The sequence below is a fragment of the Episyrphus balteatus genome, chromosome 4 (assembly GCF_945859705.1).
Source record: "Episyrphus balteatus chromosome 4, idEpiBalt1.1, whole genome shotgun sequence".
Lineage (NCBI taxonomy): Eukaryota > Metazoa > Arthropoda > Insecta > Diptera > Syrphidae > Episyrphus > Episyrphus balteatus.
This window is the reverse complement of record NC_079137.1, coordinates 58,199,151-58,216,906: the sequence shown is the minus strand read 5'-3', so window position 1 is coordinate 58,216,906 and position 17,756 is coordinate 58,199,151. Positions and strand designations below refer to the sequence as shown.

Here is a 17,756-nt window from a genome sequence, read left to right as displayed (position 1 = left end):
TCGGTCTGTGCGTGTGTGCGTCTGTGCGTCCATCTGTACCTCGAGCTAGGACCTAAACGGATGGATGGATTTGCTTGAAACTTGGTACAGAAGCTTTTTAGGTTATTCCCTAGGACCGTTTTTTTTATTTTTTTAATATCTCCTTTTTAACGCATATCTCCCATATAATGTTTTCGAGATATTGCAACTTTCTCGAAAACGGCTCTAACGATTTTGATTAAATTTTGTATACGTAATAGACTTATTGGTTCTAAAAAAACTGCGTTTTTAGTTTTTCTCAAAAAAATTCGGAGAACGGAAATATGGCGTTGCCGTTTTTCAAAAATTGACATGTTTTTTAAGTTCATATATTTCACCAAAGCATAAGTCAATTTTATTAAAAATTTACAGATATCATTTTAAAAATGTAAAAAAAAAATATTTTTAAAAACATTTTTGAAAAAAAAAATTTTTAATTTAATTTTTAAACTTTTGATTTTTTTTTTCTCGACACTAAATAAAATCTTAAATTTCCAATAGACATTTAACATAAAGATACTGTGAACTACAAGAGCAAGTACGTGCGACCCAGTCGTGCATTTTATTTTTTTCTAAACTAATACATTTTTGACCCTCCAACAATAAAGATTATTAATAAACAAATAAAAGTAATCAATTGTTGTTGTTTACAGCATAAAAAGTTTTCCCAATAAAATACTGAGTACCAATAAAACACGGCTAATAACTAAATTTGTATTGTTATTTTTATTTATAAAAATAAAAAAACAAACTTTAGTACAAATGAATTAAAGGCTTCAGTTTTATTCTCTTTGATATAATGGATCTTCTTTCATGTTAATGTATGTCACTCTGGCGTATGCGTAACATATTTTTCTATGAAAAAACTTTAATATTTAATTTCACATTTCTATCACTGACAAATTGATTTTTTATGAAATTTTTAAAAATTTAAAATGATGTTCAAAAAATGTTTGTATGCAAAAATCACAAAACCAGATTTATTTACTTCTGAACATGTTTACAAACTCAATAAGTTCAATATTTTATTAGATTTTTGTTGTTGATTCATGGTTCTTTCTTAAGTTGTGGTAATAAGAAACGAAATAAAAAAAAAAAATTAAAAAATAAATAATTTAAAAAAAAACTACTTTTTCAACGAAAAGCACATTTAAGAAACGTTTTTTTTTTTGCTGCGTGATGAAAAATAAACGTTCAGAATTTTTTTCTCGTGTCAAGGTATTTGTATCCTCCGAAAAGGCCCAACCGATTTCCTTATTTCCTGCTTTTTTGAGCATATCACCTTCGGTAAACTTGTTTTAAAAGGCAACTACGACGTACTGGTACTTATTGTCAAATCAATCAAGACTTTTCCGATTTTTAAAAACACAAATTTCAAAACAAAAGAAAAAAATATCGGCTTTACTGTTTCTAAATGTACGTAATTTGGGTTGGATACATTGAAGGTGTTTGAACTCAGGATATATTTCCATAGGTGCATGCTATGACAAATTCTTTATCTCAATTTAATAATACCATAATAATAATGATTAAATTAATAAGTTTTTACGGTGGTGGTCCATATTACCCGCTCTCTTCGCATTACTCAAACTAAAACTTTACCTTTAATTAAATTTAGATAATTTGACGAGCACATCTTTCACGTTCTCCTTATACATATTCCAATTTTATTTGATATTAATTTTTATATTTCTTGCTTTCATTAAATTAGGTCAATGACATGACACAATACCCCACACCCAGTGCATTATTAAAAAAAAAATTCAAACTTGTGCCGTTATTGCAAATTTTATTTTATCAAATGAAATACTATACCATTATGTACATTCAAGGTCTTCTATTTTTAAATCAATACCAAAACCCTGAACTTTGTATTTTAACATCAAAAAACAGTTTAAAATTTTTTGTTTTAAAAAAAATTTACACAAGATTTATGTTATTTTCGTGAGAAATCCAATAATAAAAATGCACTTAAAATACAAATTTATTCAAAAAACACCTTAATAATTTAGTCAGGGTACATATGCACGCGATGGACAATATTATTAAAATCTTTTAATGAAAATAAAAAAAAAAACTATCAACAAGATTGTATTATAAAAATATGCATTTTTTTTAAATCAGAAGGTCGAAAATGTGTTCTTTTATTTCCTGTCAATTAAACTACTAAATAATATTAAATAATGATTTTTATGTGCATCCAATCGTTATCATCTCTTATTTAAAAAAAAACAAGCTATAAATATGTTAATAATCTTTATCATTTCAATATCAGATATCACTTAAAACCAGAAGTGACCATTTCTAAGCAAAATAGCGTTAAGTAATTGTCAATTTAGTTGCGTCATTAAATTTTTTTCGAGTAGATTTACATATAAAAACAACGTAAGAAAAACAGCAGGCGAATTCGATAAAAATAAAAAACTATTGTCTTATACAAAAAAAAAAGCATGACACTTTTGTTGTTCGTGTTCCACTAAAAGTATCTTTTTATGTTCAATTAAAATTCAATTCAAATCGTTTCTATCGTCTATTGACTTGACAGAAAGTGTTGAACTAAAGAAAACGGAAATTTTAAACACTAAATTGATGTTGTCTCTTTGTTTTTTGTATTTTTTTTTTTTTTTGTCTGTGTCTATCTGACTTTGTGCCACACACAAAACAAGTGGCAATTTATTTTGATTGCATAATTTAATGAAACATTTGATGAGAATGAGGGTTAACTCTTGTAGACGAAGTGTTCAATTGAAATCTTTTTTCTTCAACACCGAACAACAACAAAAAAACGAGTTCAACCCTCTTTGACATCAGAGCTTTATAACGAAAACCCATCAATATACTTATCCTTATTCAGTTCCGTCTTCTTCAAGAAGTCAATAATTCGACCCTCTATTTTGTTGGTTTTTGAGAGTTTAAAGAACTTTAAATGGGGAGTTAATGTTATGTAGTCGAAGAAAGATGTAAGATAGATAGACGTTAAGGAACATCTTTTTGAATAAAGTAAGTGCTAATGGGTTTTTATAATCTAATTGAAATCTTGCCAAAGCCATCAAAAAGCAGCTTGGTGATGTTTTCATTTCCATAAAATTTAGGGTTTTTTGGGACACATTTTTAATGGAAGATATGATTTCTTCTATTTCCTTTCTTAATGGTTCGTTATAAAATTTTCTTTTAGTGATGAAATTTCCAACTTATGTCGATTTATAACTTTTGAAGTTTATTGATTTTTATTAATTTCTATTTATTTTTTGTATTTTTTTTTTCTTTTCAGGAAATGGTTCGAGCGAAAGATCCACCATCTCATTATTTAAATAAATTAAGAACTTATTTAGATCCGAAAGCTTCGCGAAGTCACAGAGTAAGTTTGACCAAAACAAAAAAAAATAATAACAAAAAAATAATGCAAATAATATTGCAACCACATTTTGAACAAATGTTTGATTTTATAATTATTTTTTTTTTATCTTAATTTTCAAAAAAAAAAAAAGATATGGCTACAGGTATTTTTAACAAAATTTATTAACAAACTCGGTTTGGAACTATTTCAAAATTCTGTTAAAAATATATATTCTATGTAAAAAAAATATACTTCAAAGCATGTTTTTACATAAAGTAGACAAAGTTGTTTTTCAATGCACGATGAACACAATTTTTAGATTTTTATGTTTTGTAGAATATAGTTTTCTATTTTTTTTTTTTTAAATGTTTACTGTTATTTTTTAGCTCTTGTTCTATACCTAATAAATATTTGAATAAACGTTTTCAATCTGACAAAGTTCAATTAAAAATGTTTGAACTGCAACTTTACTTCAGCAGACCAATAACTCCGAACCAACAAGTACTTGAAAAACTTTACAATATTAAGTTGCAATACAACCATATTTCTACCTCTTTTTGTCTAGTAATTTGCTCTATCTGATTTGACAGTACATTTTGCAAGCGAAAGTAAATCATATAAATTGATCAAAAATATGCTGGCAGACTTGAAAATTTGCCTCACTTTTACCTGGGCTAAAACCAGAAAGCTGACGTGGCTTTATGAACGATATTGAAAAGACGCCAATGAATAAGTTTAAATTCAACTAATATAAATTCCGAACAAATGACCTATGACCCAAGGAATACAAAGTTACCTATTTCATTAATATTTATGGAGAATAAACTAATTTTTCCAGCTTCGAGCTGATTGTTTGCTTTCACTGTCACTGCCGTCAAGGCAACATGATTGTATTAGCCGAATGTTGCCTGTGCAAACGTAGCTTTCAACAAAAAATAAATCAAATTTTTGACTGTTGTTTTCAAAAGCAATGGCCTCAAAGATTGCCTCTCCAATTAATTACGTGCGTTTGTTTTGCAAGAGAACAAAATATAGGATCGAAGAATAACTTTGGCCTCTATTTTTAACCCTCTACTGCATGAATTAATATTAGCGGACGAAAAAATTAAAAAATGCTTTACATGGGTTCTTTGGGTTGTTTTAAAACGGTTTTCATTAAAAAAATTTGTTTAAATTAATTTGTTTAAAAAATTTGTTTATAAGCCAAATTTGGCTTCGTATGCATTAAGGGGTAAGAAATTTTACAAATATTATTTATTCAGATTATGTAAAGAATACAATTAAAAATATCAAAAGATAAATATTTATCATTTAAAAACAAAATAAAGTAAAATAAATACATTTCATTACAAAAGGTTAAGAATTAATTCAAATTTGGCTCATTTTAAGACATGGAACCGAGAAAAGCAATTTGTTTTTGTCCGTTATATATATTTTTTCTGGTTCACATTCTTTCCACTGTCGAAGTTAGTCTTGCTCCAACATTTTCAGCCACTCCCAGATCTTACAAAAACTAAAAAGTAATAAAATGACTGAAAAATATTATAGGTGAGCCCCTCTCCCCCTACAATTTTTGTGGTTACGCCACTGGAAATGGTGTTAACATGAGAAAAATGTCTCTAAAAGCAAAGGGGCTCCATTTCTGAAATAAAACATAGCTTCCAAGCAAAATAACAATGTAAAGAAACAAAATTTTAAAACAAAAAATTTAACAAATTGTGTAGATTGATAACCCCTCAATGCATACGAAGCCAAATATGGCTTCCGTACTTTTTTCCCTCCCAAGATCAGGCCAATAATTTTTTTTCAATAAAAATTGGTTCATAGCATACACAATTAGACAATCGATCAAAAATAAATTTTTAATTCCACTTTACTTTCCAAACGAACGCAGTAATTAACACTTAAAGTATGAATATATTCTACACTTTCGATTTCAATGCACACGACTGATCGACTCACCTGTGATCATAAAATACACCTTTATTTTGTGTCGGACACACGAAAAAACTATCTCTATGGGTTCTCAGAAACACAAAGAAGAGGATTGTATGTAATCTTTACCATTTTTTTGTAACAGAGAAGATAAAAGTGCATACAAACAGACAAAACCATATTTGGCTTCGTATGCAGTAGAGGGTTTTAACGTGTTTTATAAAATTATTTCTTTGTCGCCAAAACAAACGTACATAATGGAGGGGGACGTTGGAATCGTTTTTTAGACCTCCTCCGTGCATTAAAATCGATGAAAATTTTTAAGGCAACTTCTTCTGATCTATTCAATGAACAGCTGAATGCGACCTGAAGGAAGGTGCGTTAAGATCTTTTCAAAATATATACCTCGAGTTCATAAAAAATAAATTTACAGCAGTACTGCAAAATACAACTTCCAATTTATTCAGCCAAGTACTGTCTGTTAAAAGAATTATCCGACTTTTCAAAACTTTTGTTTGTTCCCAAGAATCAATTTATTATTATGAAAACGAAAATAATCTTATTATACGAAAAAACGAATTTGAATTGTAGAGAATTATTCTTTCTTTGAATAAATTGACTTTCTCGAACAGGGACGAAATTTTTCATGTATTTCCCTTTTCTGTGGTTTTTTTTTTTGCCATCAGTGTACCCAGTCGCACTCTTCCCTTGAAGAAATTTTCAGTTTTCAAAATAAAAAAGTAAAGTCGGGAATGCACACCAGTTTTTTCTCGATTTCAACTTCTAACGGACTTGTTTTTCTAAGAAAATCTTATCAAGTTAAAAGTGATTAGATTTTCCCCAAGAAATGTTTCTGTTCTTTTGTACTGTTTATATATTTAAATTGTTTCTTACGAGTCCCGAAGGCCCTTCGTAAAGTTTCTAGTCTCTTGTGAAAAGACGCTTTACTTCTTCTTCAGTAAAATAGCCAGCTTATTTAATCTGCCACTCATGCTACTCATCTTTTATACCCAATTTCGGAAGTTGACTGTAAATTACAGCTTTTTTGCCGCACTTCACGAATGTGAGCTCTTATAACTTCAACTTTCTTCTTTTTTAAGCATTAAATACTTAATTGTTTATTCCAGTCTTATCAAGTATTCTTCTGTCAAAGACTCGGTTGCTTAGAGATAAAAACCTAATTATCTATATCCTAAACTAGGATCGTAAAAGGATGCCAAAACCAGCTTAGAACTTTTGATTCTCTGACAATTAATCAAATTATGAAAATTTGTTCAATATTACTGTACTTTATTTAAACTTTTTTATGCATGAAAAACTCTTAAGTAGTATTTAGAATTTGTTATATACTTGTTTTGCTTAGAATTGTTAAATTACTTTATTGCCATTTCTTCTTCTTTTAGCAAATTTTCTATCTTTTATTTTACTTCTTTTTTATTTAAAAAAAAAAACTATTTTTTTTTCTTGTAATTTACTTATTTGCTTTTTTCTTTTGTAGTTTAGAGATCTTTTTATAGTAGCTGCTTTTAAAAAAAACAAAAACTTAATCCAAGTATTTAACCAACTCACAGTGTGTTTTTTCCCTCGTTTTTCCCCCCGCGCGCCTCTCATATACTTACAGATTTTCTTCTACTTTCTTTGCCAGAAACGAAAAATGGTCGGTGAGTCCACGTCCACACAAGTGTTACGTGATTTAGAAATCTCACTGCGCACCAATCACATTGAGTGGGTAAAAGAGTTCCTGGACGAGACCAACCAAGGTCTAGATGCACTCGTTGATTATTTAAGTTTTCGCTTACAAATGATGCGCCACGAACAACGAATACAAGAAGCCCTAACCGAATCCGAAGAACGTTTGAATCTCGCTAGCACTAACAATCAATCGGGTTGTAGTGATAATGAGGGTGTAAATGGTTCGACCCTCGGCAATAATAGTCATCATCATGACTCATCCTCCCGACACAATCATCACAATTCCTCCAATGGATTTCTGCGACCATCGCTGGCCGATGTCCTTGATAGTCCGAGTATCAAACGCCGTTCCCGCCACATTGCCAAATTGAATATGGGTGCATCAACCGATGATATACATGTTTGTATTATGTGCCTGCGGGCCATCATGAACAACAAATATGGATTCAATATGGTGATCCAACATCGAGAGGCGATTAATTGCATTGCCTTGAGTTTGATCCACAAGTCCTTGCGAACGAAGGCACTGGTGCTGGAGCTGCTGGCGGCTATTTGTTTGGTTAAAGGTGGTCATGAGATCATTTTGTCGTCATTTGACAATTTCAAAGAAGTGTGTCAAGAGAAGAGACGTTTCCAAACGCTCATGGAGTTCTTTATGAACTTCGAGGCTTTCAATATTGACTTTATGGTGGCGTGCATGCAATTTATGAATATTGTTGTGCATTCGGTGGAGGACATGAATTACAGGGTACATTTGCAATATGAGTTCACAGCCCTTGGCTTGGACAAGTATCTAGAAAAACTGAGACTCACCGAATCGGAAGAGCTCAAAGTACAGATCTCGGCATATTTGGACAATGTTTTCGATGTTGCCGCTTTGATGGAGGATTCTGAGACTAAAACTGCAGCTCTGGAAAGAGTTCAAGAACTAGAAGATGATCTCGGAAGAGTGATGGACCGAAATGCCGAACTAGAGCGAGAGTTTATGTATAAACTTGCCGAAATGGACACTGAAATGGAGCAATTGAAGGCTGAACGAGAAGAATTACTTGCAACCAAGTGTAAATTCGACGAGGAGGTATCGACTCTTCGCAAGATTCTCAAACACAATGAGCAGGAACTCAAGAAACGAGAATCCATGCTGCAGAGTAAGAATCTCGAACTTCAAACTCTTACCAAGTCTCTGCCTAGGTCCGGTTCCAACGGTGAAGGTGGTTTTATTATGATGAACGGAAATAATATTGGTTCACCAGATTCTCTAACATCATCAATATCACCTCCGCCACCTCCACCACCTCCATTGCCATGTGCTGTCTCACCACCTCCACCACCGCCACCAGTTCCTCCACCGCCACCAAGCATGAATGGCGGCGGTTTGAGGGACAACGAGTCGACATACTCGAACATTAACCCTCATGAAACAACGACACGAATGCCACCCCCACCAGCACCAGCTCCACCATTTATGTCAACATTCTCACCGCCACCACCACCAGCTGCTGGCTTTATGCCCGCTCCAGATGGTGCGATGACCATCAAACGAAAGGTGCAAACCAAATACAAGTTGCCGACACTTAATTGGATTGCGCTGAAACCTAACCAGGTAAGTTAGATGCCTCTACTCTAAACTCGTGGAGGCAAGTCTTCCTTCTTTTCTTTTTTTTGCGTGTTGGTATTTTATTTTCAGAGAGACATAAATATGACAGTTGGACAGTGTTAATGTGACGACGCAAGCGACGGCTATGCGACGCTCTAGCAACGTGAGTGTTAAGTCCTTGTGTGTGTAATTAGAAAGAAGTAATCCCTGGCATAGAACTAACTCTCAGTTAGGTGGAGAGGAGAGGTGGAACGAGATTACACACCAGGAAGATGATTAAGTTCTTTAGGCTAGATGGGAACTGGGTGTGAGGTCTATAATGTTTGCGTGATGATGTCGTGCGTTGCTTGCAATATAACTCATATCTTTGAGGCTTCTGGTTTTGATTGATGGTGCGAATTAAGTTGATGAGAATAGTTTTGTTTTTTGCTCATCATTAATCAAGGGAATAATTTAATATATAAACTTTTATGGTGTTTTTTTTTTAATCTTGCATCAGAAATCAGATCAGAATGTCAATGTCAGTGGTTCAGAAATAGCATACGTGAGAAGTTTTTGTTTTATTGCAAATATTTTTTATTCTCATAATCATTTTTATTTCATTTATTCATTCATTTTTCCCACTTGACCTTTAACATATGTATAACTTCAAATTTTGTAGAGAAAATTCTTTTCGTAGAAAAATCTAATTCTTAAGAGATTTCTAGATCTAGCCTCTCAATTTTTGTGCAAGAATTTCATTCTTAGATCTGATCCTAGTGTTATCGTCTATAGGCAAATCAGATCATCGTTCCATGAGACAAAACTTCTTTCGAACATACACAAATCCACTGGGACGGATAATATCCTCCCATCGTTCTGAAGAGGCTAGCAAAACCACTCCGTAAACAGCATTTTTCCAGTCTCTTAAAAAGGAAAATATTTGTTGCCCTTTCAACTATCGACCGATTGCCGAAGCCCTCTTGTTTTCATGGAAACGCCGATTAAAATTCAGAAAATGAAATATCTTGAAGAACGAAAGCTTCCTAGTGACCGGGCAGTACGGCTTTTGTAGCGATAGGTCAGCTGGTCTTTAAATCAAATCAACAAATCTTAACATCGTTTGGGAGAAAGTAAGATTATTGCGTTTGATATTCCAAAAGCCTTTAATAAAGTTTGGCATCAAGACCTCGGTATCGATGATTCTCTTCTTCATTGGATAAGAAATTACATTTCGATCCGTTCAGGTCGTATTGAATGAATTCAAGTCTGAAATCCATAATATAAATGCTGATGTGTCAAAAAAATCCGTTATGCCTCCGACTCTCTTCCTCATGTTTATAAATATTCTGTTTCTAAAATTAATTCCTTCCCACACCCCATTTTCAACCATCTATTGCAATCCAATCGATGTTTCCTCTTATCTATACCACTTATCGTCGTGAAAAGGGGGTAACTCCGTTTTACACTCGTGAAAAAACTATTAAAAAATAAAATAATAAAATGTTTGAATAAATGCAAAACAACATTAAATTATTCCTTGAATTTCATACTAATAAATGTAAAAGAATTGCCAAGATCGACTTTAGCCGTGCGAGATACTCTTAGTGTGTGGCTAAAATCGCCTCGTGAAAAGACGGCATTACACTCTAAGCAAACGAAATTGTACTATTTATAATAGTTTTTTCATCTTTTGGTATCTAAAAACGGTTTTGTGGGTAAAAGTAGTCTGGTTTTACCCCAGAATATGCAATTTTCTTCAAAGTTGACACGGTTGACAAACAACAAAATATTTGAATCCATGCTTAATTCTTGACCTCAAAATTATTTAGTGAATGCCTAATTTAATACCATCGGTTTAGAGTGTTAACCTACTAACTCCACTTTTGGGCGAATTTAAGTTAGGTATGCAGTTTGATAGGTCTAAGGAAGACGCATCCATCGTCTGACATCAAAATTTTGGTTCAATTCCACTTATCTATTATTCAATTCCATCATTCCCAAAGAATTTCTGCTAACTCCATCAAAACTTCTTAAATCAACAGTTATCTCATTAATTAATAGGAAATAAGAGTATTCTCTTAACATGTAAGAACACCTGCACTCTTGATTGCATGGTACCTAAGTACCATGGTAAGTAGGTACTTACCTCGTAGCACGTAGTTCGGTGGATTTAACCGTCAAAAGTTTAGAGTTTAAATCCAACGGAATATCATTTTTTTTTAAGGAGAATTGCCTCTTTGAAGAATTTGCAAAAGAATGTTTAAAATCAGGAACAAAGTCCGACTTTAAAACACCAAATATGACCAAATTTGTAAATCTCAAAACAAGCCAAATGGACAATCGACATTATTACATACCCTGATTTGATTAGTTAAATTTTACCTTGCCTTTACCTTGTGAAAAAATAAGAAGGTTTCAGTTTGAATAAAAAAAAATTGGGACGTTTCGAGCAAGTGTATGCACCAGCATTTACAAAATTTTTTTTCAACTATAAAAACATACAAGCATCATTTTTTCATAATTTTTCTAAATCCCTAAATCATGTTGCGTACATCGACTTGACAAATACTTATCTTCATCATCGAACAAATATCTAAAAAAAATCCACTTACATTTCGAAAATACATATTGTTATCATTTTTCATCCTATCAACCATTACACATACAACTGTTTTTGCAACAAAAAAACTGATGATACAATTTCTATATACTTTTGCGACTTAACTAATACATAATATCAATATTCTTTTTGATCTATACCAGGTTCGCGGAACAATTTTCAACGAACTAGACGATGAGAAAATTCACAGACAGATCGATTTTATTGATTTCGAAGAACGCTTCAAAATAGGCATTGGCGGTCCAATCGCAAATGGTAAATCCGAAGTCGATGGACTCAATTCATATCCTAGTAAGCGTTTTAAAAAACCAGAAAACGTTTCACTGCTAGAGCATACGAGATTACGAAATATTGGTAAGTTCTTTTTATTTTTCCCAAAAACCAACTCAAATAGTTAATTGAATTCCATTTTTTTTTACAGCAATATCTCGTCGAAAACTTGATATGCCAATCGATGAAGTGATAGCTGCGATACATAGTCTCGATCTGAAGAAACTTTCGCTAGAAAATGTTGAATTGTTACAAAAAATGGTGCCAACTGATGCTGAAGTCAAATCCTATAAGGAATATATTGGCGAACGTAAAGATCAGAACCTCCTTACTGAAGAGGATAAATTCATGTTGCAATTGGCCAAAGTTGAACGAATATCATCAAAATTATCCATTATGAATTATATGGGTAATTTCTTTGATTGTGTTCATTTGATTAGTCCGGTAAGTCTTTTGAACAGCTTTAAATGTTTTGGACCTCAAGATTAAATTTTTTTTATGTCTTATAGCAAATCATAGCAATCAATACAGCATCCAATTCGTTAAAACAATCACGTAAATTCAGAGCCGTCCTTGAGATAGTGCTTGCATTTGGAAATTATTTAAATAGTAGCAAGCGTGGTCCAGCTTATGGTTTTAAACTCCAAAGTCTTGACACCCTAATCGATACAAAATCCACTGACAAGCGATCATCGCTTTTGCATTATATTGTCGCAACAATAAGGCAAAAGTTTCCTGATCTGCTTAACTTTGATACAGAATTATTCTGTACTGACAAAGCAGCTCAGGTATCGCTGGAGAATATCATCACAGATATGCATGATCTGGAAAAGGGCATGGAATTGGTGAAGAAGGAAGCTGACATTCGAGTCAAAGGTGCACCCACTCATATTCTTAGGGATTTCCTAAACAACTCGGAGGATAAACTGAAGAAGATCAAGTGTGATTTGAAAGTTGCTCAGGATGCATTCAAAGAGTGTGTAGAGTATTTTGGAGAGTCGTCGAGGAAAGCCGATGCAAGTGCGTTCTTTGCATTGATTGTAAGATTCACACGAGCCTTTAAGGTTAGTTGTCATAATTTTGTTCCCAAGTTCCAATTTGTCTAACTGAATTATTTGAATTTTAGATGCACGATCAAGAGAACGAACAACGTCGCCGATTAGAACAAGCAGCCGCTCAGGCTGCTAGCAAAAAGGAAAACGAACAGGTAATCCTTAGGAACAAGATGAATCAGAAGAAACAGCAGGTAAGCTTTATCTTTCTGTCTCTATGGCTTTTGGTGGAAATTCATGTCTTGCTTTGAATTTAATTGTATTTTTAATTTCTTTTTTATTTTCCATTAATTTTCCTCTTATTTAAATATATATGCCCACACAAATTGGCAATACTACTTTCTTCTATCCATTTATTTGTTGTAATCGAATTCTTCATTGGAATATTGGCTAAATCGTTTTTTAGAAACTTGGTTGCGTGACTATGGAAAGCAGTCTTCTACACAAAGCATTAACCAATTCAGCTCGGGAAGATGATAGACATTTTTACTCATGTTGACTATGATTGTTATAAAATATAATAATATATTGAAGAAACAAAAGCCTAGAATATGTGCTTTAATGTTGTGATTTAATAAAATTTTTAGAAAACAAAAAACAATTACACAAAAACAAAATAAGACTGCTAAAATAAATTTATAAAAAATAAATTAATAATAAACATAAAAAGGCTCGAATAATTAGTAAAAAAAAAAAACATTCACACATGCACATAGAAAATAAAAAAAAAAACTTGTAGATACTCTATCTGTTTAATTGGAAATGGTTGCTTCTTAGTCGTCGTTTGATAATTTTTCAAATAAATGTAAGTGAGCGATTGGAAATATTTTTTTGTAACATTAAATATCTTTGTTATATGAACTTTTTGTATTGATTTTTTTATTGTCTTTTATGTATTTATGTTTTATGTAGTGTCGTTTTGTAGTTAGTTTTGTCGTTATTGTTGTATCCCATAGATAGGTACCTACTAACCCTTAAGAGCTTTAAGGCAATTAAGTTTTATTTTAAATGCATTGAAAATTCACAATAGAATCGCAAAAATTGAAATTTAGTACAAAATAGTTTTTCAAGGATTACCTATGATTATAAAAATGTAAATCCCATTTGTATACTTATTTGTACAAGATACTAGTATTAAAATTAGTGCTTACTTCGGTATCAACAACTAATAAAAGTACAAAAAGTACAAGCTTCTCTCAACCAACAACCAAAAATTAAATCAATGTATACATCATCTAGCATAGTGATAGCCTAGCCTAGACGAACGGCCTTATTGTGATTTACAATTATCAATCGATAGTTGATAAATACTGAAATTTGGGATTTTTAAACCTAATTTATAGGAAAACTGGTCAACTTTTTAATCGAATTTTGTAATTAGATTTCATTTAATAACGATTAGGACCATTTTCTGCTTTCAAAACTTTTCTTAATTAAGTAATAAGAAATTTAATTTTTATCAACTATCGATTGATATTTGCAAATCGCTGAAAGTCTTTTCAGAATAATACTGTAGAAATCTATAAACTGAGTCGTCTCGTTCAGTTAGAGCATTTTCATTTTTAATTGCTTGACTGTTTAGTATAAAAACCTTAAGGAAGAGGTTGCCAATTTCATTTGGAATTCTTATAAACTGGACATACTACTTTTGATGATTTTACAAAAACGGATGATACCATTTAGTTAATTATTCGGGTGCTGAAAAATTCCATTTAAAGTGTACTATTCAATGTTTAGGAATGTATTCTACACTTTAAAGATTTTGATTGCTAGCACTAAAGATATTGTTAAAGTGCCTTTTTTAAATATATTTTTAAGAAAAATTCCACAGATAGAAATTTTGGAACCCTAAAAACAATTTCAATTGAGAGATTCCTCACCTTAAAGCTTCATCCCTAGGTGTTAAACTGGGTTTTTGACCTTGATTTTCACAGAAAAAAATTAAACTTTTTGCATTAGATTTTGATACCAAAGTAATATACCAAAAATTGGAGCAATGTTAGAGCTTAACAAAGGATTTAAGTTTAAAAATGTCGTTGAGTTCATATTAAAAGTTCCGTTTCGATATTGTCTCCAGTTTTCGAGATATGTGCAAACAAGTCTTTTTTTTTACAAAACTTGATCTAACTATCAGCTAAAATTAAGCGAAATGCGTACTAGGCTTCAATCACATCCATTTAACTTAATGCTAGTGTTTTTGGATTTACTTGTAGCAGGAGTTTTTAGACCTGCCTTTAAACTTAGTACACATCGGTTTAGAAGAGCTTCAAATATTTTGAAAAACGATTGATACTCGAAGTATCTTTCTAAAATATTGGTCAGTTAATTTAAATTGTATTTTTTATAAGTTAAAGTTACTAGAAATTTTTCAAATTGTGGTTGGTACGGAATTACAGAGATGCTACTTTGCGGATTTGAACACACATAGAATCAAATTAAATAAATAGGTTTACGTAAATTGTCTTTAAATTGGATTTGAAAAACGATTGCAACCTGAAAATAGTAGTAGATAGTTCAAAACCGCAAGCAACAATATTAAAGTTTAAGTGTTGTCCACTGCTATATGTTCGATAATTATGCTGCATTCAAATAGCAAACTTAAATTATTTAACTGGTCAGAGAGTCAAATATTTTGACTTATTAAATTAAAAATAAAAGAACGGCTCCTCTGCATTTTTTACTTGTTCATTTTTTTTCTTCTTACCCTTGTGAGTTCTGATCTGCTCTGAATTGTAGTCATTTTTGTTGTTCTCTTAACTTGTGACTGTGATGGAGAACCGGACTAAAGAATTTGTTTTGATGTAATGTATTAAAAACTTATTAGTCGTTAGTCGTTTATATTTACAGTCTTTAAAGTCAGCTAGTTTCTCTTGCAAAAAACATGTATTACAACCAAATATGGTTGTTGTGAAGAATGGAACAAAATGTCTAACATTTGCTATCGATTTCGTTTCACAAAAACGATGCGGCTCCTTTTTCGTGCTTCTAGAATGAGTCATTTTTTATAAATTTTTTGAACAGGGTGATAATTTTAAAGCTTCTCAGTAAAACATTTTCTTTGTACCTATTTTTTTTTTCCTTTGATATTTGTAAGTATAGTTGACAATAATTTGTGGTTGACACTGAAAACAACTAAGCAAACGATTAAATTTATATAAAACCATTTAAAAATCGGAATATCGATTTAGTGATAAATAAATACAAAAGAGCTTTATATTAGGAATAAATGTTTAATATTAAGTGTTGTCTATTAAATACGTACCGTAGTTTGTTTTTTGATGTAGCTTTAAATATAATTTAAAAAAAAATCCTTAGTAGTTAATTATTTAATTTTAGTTATATACCATTAGATTTTATTTATTAGATTTTAAATAAATTCATATTGTATAATCGTGTTGTTGAAACATTTTATGTTTTTTGTGTGCGTGTGTTGTGCTTTTTGTGTTTTTCGTTTTGTAATTGTATCCAAAGTCAGCAGCTAATTTTCATTTCAAAATTCTTCATTAATTTTCTACCAAAAATGAAACCCCCCCCTAACTAACAAAAAACTACCTGCGTTTTTTCTGCATCATTTTTTTCCAAACCAACAAAAAATAATTATATAAAATTCATTTAAATATTTTAAATAAAATTTTTACTTTTATTTTTATATTTTAAAATTTTATGTTTCACAATGGTGTCATGGTTATACTAATTTGGGTTTGTTTTATTTTTTTTTTCTTCCCCATTTTTCCCATGGTGTTCCTTTTTATCCCACCCCACTGTTTACTGTTCTCAGACGACTTCGATTTCATTACAGGAAGCAGTTATTAATGAGCTTAAAAGTAAAACAACAACTCACAAAAATAGTTCAGTTCGTGAACAAAAGATTCTACAACAGGACGAAGTTTATAATGGAGCCTTGGAAGATATTCTATTGAATTTAAAAAGTGAACCGTATAGACGTGCCGATGCAGTTCGAAGAAGTCAACGACGTCGCATAGATAACAATAGACTCTCACGAACTCTTGAAGAGTTGGATGTTTAAAATTCTAAAAAATCATATATTTTTAAGCCATTTTTATGCAATTGTGTATACTACATTCCTGGAATATCTATTTATCGCTTTCACTACTTTTTTGTTTTTCAAATTCGATGGAAATTTGCTCTCTATCTTTTTTTATTTTTGTTAAATTTGTGCGAAATTTAATGAAATTTTTTGTATATAAATCGATTTTTAGTGATATTTAAAAAAAAATACTATGCGCACAAATTTTATTAGTTATTAAAAAAAAAAAAAACTAACGAATTTTTGAAGTTTACATACATATTTTTGGTAATTCATACAAAAAATACATTTTATCAATTTTTCATTTTTTTTTGTATAATAAATTGCTGCAAACAAAAAAAAATCATCAATAGAATACCAGGAGGCCTTCTGTTTGAGAAACAAATTTTGATTAATTACGAAAATATTATTTTTTTATTTTCGCTACCAAAACAAACTTGAATAAAAAATAATACAACAAAAGGTTTTATAAAACTTGTCGTCTCTGAAATTTGCCATTTTTAAATTTAATAAAAACAAAAAATAAATAAATATTTAAACATTTAAGCATTTTATTATACTACCGCAGTATTCAATAGTAAAATCTCTATATATACAAGCATTTTACACTTTTGTCAATGTATTTTAAACAAATTTTTTGTACATACATACATACACATTATTATACATATATACTATTATACCGAAATGAAACAGAATTTTTGAATTTTTTGAATTATATAAAAAAAAACAAAAAAAAAATATAATAAATAATACTAACAATGACAAATTTTGATATTAAACCATAGAATTTTTTTTCTACATTTGTAAGTTTTTTGTATATAAAATAATAAATAAAATATTATAAAATAATAATAATAATATATACAACCTAAACAAATATTATATATTCCTTAAAAAAAAAAATTATACATACCTACATGAATTTGCATGAGAATATTTTGTACATTTAACAAATTTTTTAATAAATAAAATTATTTTTTAATTAATTTTTAAGTTTTGAATTAAAAATTATAAATAAAAATAACTCATTTTTTAAAGCTTGAAGAAAAAAACAAAAAAAAAAAAAACAGAACCGAATATCAAAAAAAAAAAAAAATAAAAAATTATATTAATTATGCAAGTTTATTTTTTAAATTAAGAATTAGAACAGATGAGAAATTTGCATATCTTTGGGGGTAAATATTTTATTTTTTAATTTTTGT

General features: G+C 30.5%; 1 protein-coding gene across 8 annotated transcripts in view; it reads left to right on the top strand.

The window, feature by feature from the left end:
* The window catches only part of LOC129919943 (formin-like protein), a 134,893-nt gene extending 117,605 nt beyond the window's left edge, over positions 1-17,288 (top strand). The window contains exons 3-10 of one of the 8 annotated variants that reach the window (XR_008773147.1): positions 3,290-3,376; positions 6,912-8,585; positions 11,325-11,535; positions 11,603-11,895; positions 11,961-12,515; positions 12,578-12,697; positions 12,910-13,308; positions 16,303-16,415. Coding sequence is in view for 7 of the 8 variants with exons in the window: in XM_056001067.1 (XP_055857042.1) it covers positions 3,290-3,376; positions 6,912-8,585; positions 11,325-11,535; positions 11,603-11,895; positions 11,961-12,515; positions 12,578-12,697; positions 16,282-16,530 (3,189 nt within the window). In the remaining variant the exon portion in view is untranslated. Of the gene's footprint in view, positions 1-3,289; positions 3,377-6,911; positions 8,586-11,324; positions 11,536-11,602; positions 11,896-11,960; positions 12,516-12,577; positions 12,698-12,909; positions 13,309-16,281 lie in introns of all 8 variants that reach the window. The other 7 variants (XM_056001067.1, XM_056001066.1, XM_056001064.1 and 4 more) reach the window with 7 other exon arrangements.
* The last annotated feature ends 468 nt before the right edge of the window (positions 17,289-17,756 follow it).